Below are 10,279 nucleotides of genomic sequence, written 5' to 3' on the forward strand. Positions count from 1 at the left end.
TATATGCTTTACATTCCCAAATGTATCACAACCATATCTCCAAGTAATCATATTAATATTTTATCATACTATTGTACATTTATTCTCACACATACATAATGTACAAAAGGCAAAAACTATGATAAAACAATGAAAATCTATGACGAAAACACTGTCGTTCACACAGTGGCCTGTGGGGGCAGCAGTGAGCTAAGGTTTCAAACGAAGAAGAAAATTATGACGTCACGTATTTGAGTAGCGATGGCGCTAGATTTGACTCCACGGTTCCGAAGGTTAAACAGTCAAACCAGAAGTTTTCGTGAAAACATTCAGAATGGTAAGATTAAAGTAGACTATTCAAACGATTTAGGAGTTAAATGATAGTTTCTGGATAGTTTGCTAAACGCTAAAGTACACAAACGACATCAACAAATAATCGCTCCAAATTCAAAGTATTGACTGACACAGTGTGTCATTTTAAGCTCAAGTTATATTTACTTCGACTGAATGTATTGTATTGTAAATCAAATTAAATTGTAATTTTAGCTCTATTTATAATTAAGTTGGACTCGCACAACAAGATTAAAGTATGATTTAAACGTTACTCTTAACATGAAAAACTTTACATTAAAGTAGTGCTGGGCGATTTGGCCTAAAAAAAAAAAAAGAATCTTATTTTTTAAAGAAAAATTCGAGTTTCGATTCGATTTTCGATTTTTATTTTTTTTTCTTCATTGCACTTAAAAATGACTGCAGACATCAGATATATTGTCAGAAGTGCAACTTTATTGCTGTGATTGTCCTCAAGAGTTAAAATGCATAGAATAATCCCAAAATAAAAAGTAAATGAGTTTCTGTCATTCAACAATTTCAAGCATTAACCCAGGTTTAAGCAAAAGTGTAACAGCGCCTTCACAGTAGCTTAAATTTTCTGATTATGAAATCAGATAACTACATATTTTATAACATATAACATTACAAATAAAAAACAATAAACTTTTCCCTTACCATCTCAGCATAGTGTGAATAAAACATTAAACATGCCTGTAGCACACATATAGCTACTCAAAGAATAAACACATGTAAATACAGAGGGGGCTGGTTCACATCGCGCTACGGTAACCCACAAGGACGGAATGTGAAAAAGTTTGAAAAAATTGTGGTGGAAAAAAACAAAACTTTAAATTTGCAAAATAAAAAACGATTTTATCTACAAATTCATTAAATCTATTAAATCGATTTTTTTCCCAGCCCTACTCTAATGCAGTGTTTTACAAAGAGGTTCAAGTTGCCTGAAATATCGAGTAATTGATCGAAAATATACAGATAGTTTTTTTTATTATTATTATAGAACTATTATTATATAATTTGTATTCTTTACCACACACAATATCAAACATAAGTAATCCATACGCTCACTTTCTCAAATATTAATCATGGGTAATAAATATATAAAATGCAGTAAAAATATAAAATATCTGACCTGGTGCATCTTTGTGCATTAATCCTCTATAACAAACAATGCCTAAAAAGGAAATGTTTATTCTCGTCTTTTTTTGATTTCATGTTGTAACTTTATGAAATGTGAGAGTCACCTTTGTAAGAGGAAATACTTTTCAGTGACTTCTTTTAAAGATATAAAACAAAACACTGTTGTTACCAGTTCCTGTTACTTTTAATGTTATAATATTGTTCTAAACGTGTGTTCTCCTATCCTCAGGTTTCTCAGGACCCTTTGGTGCCACTCAGCTGTGGCACAACATCATCCATGCTCTGCACAGTCAGATCCAGGTCCGTCGCTGCAGGAGAAACCTTCGCCTCCACTCAGACTGCTTCACCGGCTCAGACGCTGTGGATACAGTTCTCAGTTACCTGATGCAGAACGTGGCCTTCTGCACCAGCGAGGTGTCTCGGCTCAAAGCGGCTCGTCTGTGTCAGGCACTGATGGAGGCTAACGTGTTTGAGCCAATAGGAACCAAGCTGTTCCACAGGGACAAGGAGGCGTCGTTTGAGGACAGCAGCTGTAGCCTGTATCGCTTTATAGAACATGGAACGTCTTCGAATGCTGTCTTTGTAGATGAAAACCAACCAGGGGAACAGGAGATAAGGAAGAAGAAGAAGAGCTCTAGGTTGGTTATTTTGATTATACTGTTTTATTTTCAAGAAATGCAATAATACAAGGAACAATATTAGAATAAACAAAAGATTTGATGCAGATGGCTTCCCTTCAGGAAAAACTAGGGGTGTCCCGATCCGATATTGATATCAGTCCGATATCAGCCAGAAAACGAATATGGGATACCTACTGTTGCTGACTATTGTTCTTTGTTTGAGTAACATCACTGGATCAAACCTTTTCTAACATTCCACACTTCAAAATAAGTCATAAAAGTATGTAGGATTCTTGCTGATATTGTATCGGATTGATATCGGTATCGGTCAATACCCAAGGCAGCAATATTGGTATCGTATCGGAAGTGAAAAAGTTGTATCCGGACATCCCTAGACAAAAACAAACAAAATAAAACAATAATCACATATATTATTGCACGCACATACTTTTTGTGTTCAAAAGGGAGTGAGTGGAAGTATAAACTTATTAGTCCCGCCCCTTTTCCTACATTACAGTAACAAATAACCTCATTTTCAGCATCCTGTTTTCCAACCAATGCTGCTGTTAATACATGAATTGTGTCTCATCTTTACACAAAACATATCGCACACTTTCAAAATTGTGATACAACATTAAGACATTTTCTTTTAAATTGCTTGATATTTGTACGCTCTATGATTTAAATGATCAAACTGTTATTCCTTCTTATTCCACATACTGGAACACAAAAGCTTTTCCGAGTTGTCTGCACACTCACAGATCTAACGTTCATTTTACTTCTCAGTTTGTAATTCCCTTTCCTCTCATTAAAGAGCTTTTGAATGTTTTCTGGTAATAATGTATTCTTGACCTTAAATACATCTTGAATACTAGTTTGAAATATAACAAAATCTGCAAGTTTGAGTAACTTTGACTTGAGGAACAATGGGTTGGTATGAATCAAAAAAATCTAGCGTTATGTACAGTATATAGCGTATTGTGATATGAATACATTCTCCCAACTTATACTAACTGTTTTTTTACTTTAAATTGATTACATAGAATTTTAGTTTTTTGTTATTAAATCAACTGTAATAGAATTAGATGGAACTTTACGCCATAATTAACCCATAATGCTGCCATTTCTCTGCACAGGTTGAGAGAACTCAGGACCATATCTAATCCTCTTGCTGTTGGACCTTCAGACAGGAGGGTCGAACGTCTGCTGAGGAACATCGACCTGCAGCCGTCCTGCGCCGTAGCTTTAAAAACAACACCGACAACAACTCATAGTTTTCTATCCAAAGCAGGTAGGTGTTGGTTTTTCTCTAATGGCATGAGTAATAACTACCAAACAGTAGTTTTTCTGAAAGGAGAATCCATGTATGTATGTTTTTATCATTAATGATGCTCTCCTACTGCTTTTAATGCCTTTTCCTTTATGTTATTAGTTCATGCAAATAGTCGCTTTTTGGCGAAATTTGCCATTTTGAACTCAAAATAGGTCATTTATGTGAATCGTATAGATCAGAGGAGTTTTTTTCTTGGGGAGGGGGGCGTCGTCATCAGCTGGAGGCTAGATCCATTTCACACATATCTACCATACATAAACAGATGTAATTTATACATATTACTCTAAAAGTATTTATGCCTAAATCAATGTTCTTATCAATTATTGATTTACTCAAGTCTGTAATAACTTCATATCAAATGTTCCACTTTGCACCTTATTTATGACAAAAAATGCATATTTTGTGGTTTTGTCATTGAAGAAAAATTGTGTTTTTATGACAGAAAGGGCATAAAAACGTAAAAATAAAAAAAGAAATCAGAAATATATTGAAAACTTTATATATATTATGATGAGCTGGAGTTGTTGAAAATAACTGATATTAATAAAATATTTATATACAACAGTTTTATGAAGGGTACCAAGAGTGTAACTTTTTTTAAAGGGTTAAATGTAAATATAGCCGACGATCAGGTTAATTTAATTCTGACAACAAAAATCTAGATCACGATTAAAATAAAATGAATGTATATGTATTTCAACATTTCCCCATTATTGGACTAATAAAGTCTCATCTTATTTTCTGACCTCATTTCCTGTTCCTCTCCTCAGTGGTGGATGGTGTTTGGAAGCAGCAGACTCTTTCACAGCTGCTGCAGATTGTTGACGTCCCCATGCTGGACTCCATCCTCACCTCTCCAGGGAGAGTTCCATTCCAGATCCACAGACCTCCTATGACCAACCAGGACCTCATTATCTCCAACACGTGCCTGGATCGAGAGCTGCCCGAGGCTCTTAATCTGACCCAGTTAGAGCTCTGACTCATCATTAGCCCGATTTGGTTTTCTTGTCGTCTGCAGCACTTTTACTGTGTTTCCTTCCTTTGTTCAGGTTGGATGGATGGCTTTCTGCAGCAGCACACTGCTTAGAGCTCCTGCCTGATGAACTGATCGTGGTTGCAGAGGAGCAGCTCTGTTCCTCAGAGAAGGAGAACGCTGAGCAGAAGAGGCTGCTCTTTGACACCATCGCTAAGTTCTACAGTAACCAGGAGAGAGCTCCACTCCTCTCAGGACGTCACCTGGATATACATGTAGCTATTCTGAATTTACTGGGTAAGCCTTTGTAATGTTACTTATGTCAGGGGTTCTCAACCTTGTGGTCACGAGACACTGGGAGGGGGTCGCAAGATCCCTTTAAGAAACTAAAACTATATTTTTTAATAATTTGACCCAATTTTTGCTTATTTTTACCCATTATCTGCAACTACACCAAACTTTCCATATTTTAACCTATTTTCATCACTTTTTCTTGCCATATTTTTGCTCCTTTTAATGCATTTTTACTACATTACTCCCATATCTGCCACTTCTCCCTCAAATTTCAATGCCTTTTCTGTATGTGTTTTCCACTTTTAAGGCATTTTTGGCACTTAGAAATGCTTTCCACCACTTTTTCCCACCTAATTTTGCATATATTGTCTCTTTTCACCATTTTTCATGCTTGTTTTTGCTAATTTAACCACATTCACGATTTTTCATGCCCATTTTTTGCCAGTTTAATTATTGACACTTTGAACCCTTTTTACCACTTGCAAATTTAACTAATTTCTATGGTTTTTAAAATCCCATTTCACCACCTTTTCCACCATTTTTGGTCACTTTTAAGCCATTTTATTTCTGATTAAAACAAGGATTTGCATTTTAAAGATGACTATATACTATGGCACAAATAATAATAAACTTCCTGGATAACAGTGGATATTATTCAGATTATTTAATAAATAAATGTGGTTATCGCAGATTCATAGAACAATGGACCATCATTTTGCTGACTTTATGGATGGACCCCAAAAAGCTCTCCCCTTTATTCCCCTTTATAGATGGCACCTTCAGGTACTGTGGGGGTCCTCGGTTTCTGGCACCTTTATTTTGGGGGTTGCGGGCTGAAAAGGTTGAGAATTACTGGCTTATGTCACTGCTTTTGTTTCTTCTTACCACTGATTCTGTTTTTCTGTTTGATTTGCAGATGAAGGGAAGATGCCAGAAGCCATTAAAACATCCCAGTTGTGTTTGCGGTTGTTGGAGACGAGCGTTAGAGATGAACTGAGGAGATTATTGACCTTCATGGCGGCTGCAGCTCAAACAAACGCCTGCCGTCTACAGAAACAGGCATCTCCCCTTCTCCTCCTAAATATTAATAATTAAAACTTTTTGGATCATTTCTAGATCTGTAAAATCGTGTCTTCTTATGTGTGTTTTTTTGTTACAGACTGATAACAGGACGTTGGTCTGCCGCACCTTCCAGAAAGCACTGGTTCAGAATCAGGAACTGAGTCGATCCCAGAGTGAAACACTCGTTCTGTTTCTCACCGACAATCACACTGAACTCTTCAAGGTGCTGCTCAGATCTTCTAATGTCCTCCCAACCCTTTTTACCACTACATGATCTACTTCATAACATCTTTATTGATAGCTTTTCTGTTCCATGCAGAAGAAATGACACTTTTTTTTCGTCTATAATTCTAGACTCCGATTACTCTTATTGAAGCTGTCAGAAGAACTCTGAGGACTTTGCAACAAGGGAAAGACTTGGACTCCATTGCCTGTGAGACAAATACACTCAGACTATTCTGCAAAGGTGTAAAGAGTACTGATTTGTCCTACTCAAGTAGAAGTACTGTTGCTGGATTTAAATTGCACACAAGTACAAGTAAGTCATACATAGAATACTCAAAATAAAAACTAGCTGAATTAAATAGTACTCAAAGTAAAAGTTACTAGTTACTTTCACCTCCCATGTGTTTTTGGTAATACATGTTGCCACGGTTCCCTTGCATACAGTAAACATCTCGTGTATAAAATTAAAAAGGAAGAGATGAAATCTTGCACAATTGGAACAAAAGCATGTGTATAAAATAAAAGTTTTGTCAAGTCTGAGTATAAGTAATTTATTCATAAAGAGCTTTTTGCAAATAAAATCACAAAGTGCTGTACAGAGTTGTGGTAAAAATACAAGTGCAACATAATAATAGAATAATAAAACATGGGTGCATATACATCATAACAGCAGCATCATTAAAGGATAGTAAAAATTTAAAATTCAGTTAACTAAAAGCTTTTCTGAAAAGCAAAGTCTTCAAATGTTTCTTAAGAGTCCACACAGTCAAGCTCCCAGAAGGACTGCTGAAGGTCATTCTTGAGTCTGGAGGTCACAGCCTGGAACGTCAGGTCTCCCCGGGTTTTAAAATGGGTTTTTGGGCTCTTTAGGAGACCCTGGCCTGAAGACCGAAGGGTGAAGTGTAGGAACACAACAAGTCAGCAAAAACAGTGCCATGCCAAATGTGCCATGTGGGTCGAAATCACAGCCTGTACCCAAGAATGTGGCTGGACGTTGATCAGAAACGACACGACTAAGAACATATGGGGCGACCATGGCTCAGTGGTAGAGTGGGTTGTCCAGTATCCGAAGGGTTGGGGGTTCAAATCCCACTCTAACCGAGTCATTGTCGTTGTGTCCTTGGGCAAGGCACTTGTTGGTGGCGGTCAGAGGGGCCGTAGGTGCGAAATGGCAGCCACTCCTCTGTCAGTCTGCCCTAGGGCAGCTGTGGCTACATTGTAGCTGACCGTGTGAATGAATAATGATTTCTCTAACACTTTTTGAGTTTCCTCGAAGAAAGCGCTATATAAATTCAAGCCATTATATGGATTATGTTGTTCAATGAGACCATGAAACAGAAAATAATTATGTACTCAGCAAATGTTGGGTGTAGAAATGTAATGAATTACTTTACTTCTATTTAAAACACACCATCTATACCAATCCACACATTCACTTCACATTCCATAATTTATCTTTTTTTTATGATTCTGTTTTATAATGTGTTGCATTGTTTTCATTTTTCTGTTTTCTATTTTAAAGTGTCCTTGGGTGGACTGAAAGGCACTTTTAAATAAATAATAAGTATTATTAGGGATGTCCCGATACAGCTTTTTCACTTCTGATACGATACCGATATTGCAGCCTTGAGTGTCGGCCGATTACGATCCAATACGTTAACAGCAAGAATCATACATACTTTTATTACTTATTTTGTAGTGTGGAATATTAGAAAATGTTTGATCCAGTGATGTTACTCAAACAGAGAACAATAGTCAGCAACAGTAGGTATGAGAATAACTGACCCATTTATTATTAACCAATTGGTTACATACATTTTAACCTTCAACATAATATCTACAGTATTCTACAATTGAATAAATATAATATATATCGGAGATTTTAGATGCAGTCCGATAAAATACGATATTCGTTTTCTGGCTGATATCGGACCAATATCAATATCGGATCGGGACACCCCTAATTATTATTATTACTTCAGTACAAGTAAAATGACTGATTTAGAAGTGCCCACAAATACAATTAAATTACAGTACCATGGCTTTCACCTCTGCTATTCTCTGTAAATGGTAAATGGACTTGATTTATATAGCGCTTTATCACCACACTGAAGCAGTCTCAAAGCGCTTTACACATCAGCTCATTCACCCAATCACTCTCACATTCACACACCAGTGGGACTGCCATGCAAGGCGCTAGTCGACCACTGGGAGCAACTTAGGGTTCAGTGTCTTGCCCAAGGACACTTCGACACATAGTCAGGTACTGGGATCGAACCCCCAACCTCTCGATCAGAAGACGACCCTCTACCACCTGAGCCACGGTCGCCCCATGTACTGTATTTCCATCCTCAGCTGAAGCTTTTCTCTCTCTATGTTGTAGCGTTCACCTTCTGCCAGCAGGCGACTCCTCAGGAATACGAGGATCAGCGTGAATCGTCCACCTTGGAGAACCTGAAACAACTCCTCAGCAGCATTTCCTCCAACCAGAGCCTTCCAGCCAAGGAGAAGAAGAGGCTGCTCAGAGAGTTTGAGAAACATCACCCTGTGGTTTTCCTCCAGCACTTTTCCAGCACTTTGTGAAAGGTCACAGATGCCAGCAGTAGATCCACAGGTTCTCTAGAGCCAAAGCTGCCTTTAAGGAATGGGAAACTGTTAAAGCTTCAGCACTTAGTGGCCTTTTAATATTTGGCATTTGTTTTGTTACAAAAACAATATGGGATTTAAGGAGCAGCTCCGCTCAGATCTAATATTTGCGTCACTATTAAACAGTTGTGTAAAATAGGCTGATAAAGATATTTTATTTGTAAAATAATGATGAATTTAATGATCCAGTGAAGCAGCAGTAATTTCTTAGTTAAAGGTTTTTCATGATATTTTTCCACTGTTTTATAAGGCATGTATGCTGTATATAAGAAAGTGTTGAGTTCAGTGGGTTTTGGACATAAAAAAGTGCTTTTGGCAAATTAGGTACATTTTTATTTGATTACAAGCAACACAGAATGAAAAACTATACTGCAGACATGTGCTCAAATGAAGCTCAATACCAATTTTTAATTTATGGTAATAATGATTTATACTTTTTTAAAGTAAGGGTGATAATGTATTTTTTATTTTATATATACATATTTCATGTAGGGCTGGGCAATTTTGCCTTTACAAATACAATGATTTTTTTATTTTTTATTTTTTAATTGAGTTTTTATTTTTTTCAATGCATTTAAAAATGACTGCAGACATCAGATACCGTATATTGTCAAAAGTGCAACCTTATTGCTGTGATTGTCCTCAAGAGTTAAAATGCATAGAATAATCCCAAAATAAAAAGTAAGTGAGTCTCTGTCATTCAGCAATGTCAAGCTTTAACCAGGTTTAAGCAAAAGTGCGACAGCGCCTTCACAGTAGCTTCAATTGTCTGAATAAGAAATCAGATAACTACATATTTTATAACATATAACATTACAATTAAAACTAAATAACTTCTTCCCTTAGCATTTCAGCATAGTGTGAATAAAACATTTAACTTGCCTGTGGCACACATATAGCTACTTAAAGGGTAAACAAATAGGGGGCTGGCTCGCATCGCGCTACGGTAACCCACAAGGACAGAACATGAAAAGGTCCGAAAAAAAACTGGTGGGAATTTTTTTTTATTTTTATTTTTTAAACTCAAATTTGCAAAATAAAAATCATTTTTATCTACGTATTTGATGAATCAATTTTTTTACCCTGCCCTAATTTCATGTAATTATCAGGTTTAAACAAGTAAAAATCAAAGGATTTGACTTGAACTGCGGGTAATTGAAGTTTGGTACTGTTGATGTGATCTTTTAAACTAATTATTTTGTCCGTTTTCTTACAAACACTGGAATTTTGCACTTTAAGATGCTGGGACTTGTTTGGCTTTTTAAATGGAATGTTGGATCTAATTAAAGGTGCCTGAATCACAACAGTGCAGTGGTTATTTTAAGAGATGTTTCCCTTCCAGAGTTGGAGCAGGGCTAGTTCCTAGCAGGACACTTGAAGAAAAAAAATGTAGATATATCACTTCTGGATGAGTGAAAACTTCCTTCAACTAAACCATGACAAGATGGAGGTGATTGTCTTTGGTAACAAGGAAAAGAGGACTGCTGTCAGCAATTATCTTGAGTCTGGATCTTTAAAAGCTAAAGACTAAGTCAAAAACCTTGGTGTTCTGATTGACTCAGATCTTACATTCAGCAGTCAGATCAAATCTATCACAAAAACAGCTTCTACCACCTAAAGAACATCTCCAGAGTGAAAGGTTTAATGGCTCAGAAA

General features: G+C 36.6%; 1 protein-coding gene across 1 annotated transcript; it reads left to right on the forward strand.

Moving 5' to 3' along the window:
• Window positions 1-208: 208 nt before the first annotated feature.
• depdc4 (DEP domain containing 4) lies at window positions 209-9,112 on the forward strand. The gene is made up of 9 exons (XM_028450333.1): window positions 209-316; window positions 1,700-2,108; window positions 3,227-3,381; window positions 4,194-4,389; window positions 4,473-4,693; window positions 5,607-5,749; window positions 5,850-5,975; window positions 6,107-6,185; window positions 8,361-9,112. Exons 1-9 carry the CDS (start codon window positions 241-243, stop codon window positions 8,558-8,560), a joined length of 1,605 nt encoding a protein of 534 aa, XP_028306134.1. The 5' UTR covers window positions 209-240; the 3' UTR covers window positions 8,561-9,112.
• Window positions 9,113-10,279: the final 1,167 nt, after the last annotated feature.

This window comes from Gouania willdenowi, chromosome 6 (assembly GCF_900634775.1).
Source record: "Gouania willdenowi chromosome 6, fGouWil2.1, whole genome shotgun sequence".
Lineage (NCBI taxonomy): Eukaryota > Metazoa > Chordata > Actinopteri > Blenniiformes > Gobiesocidae > Gouania > Gouania willdenowi.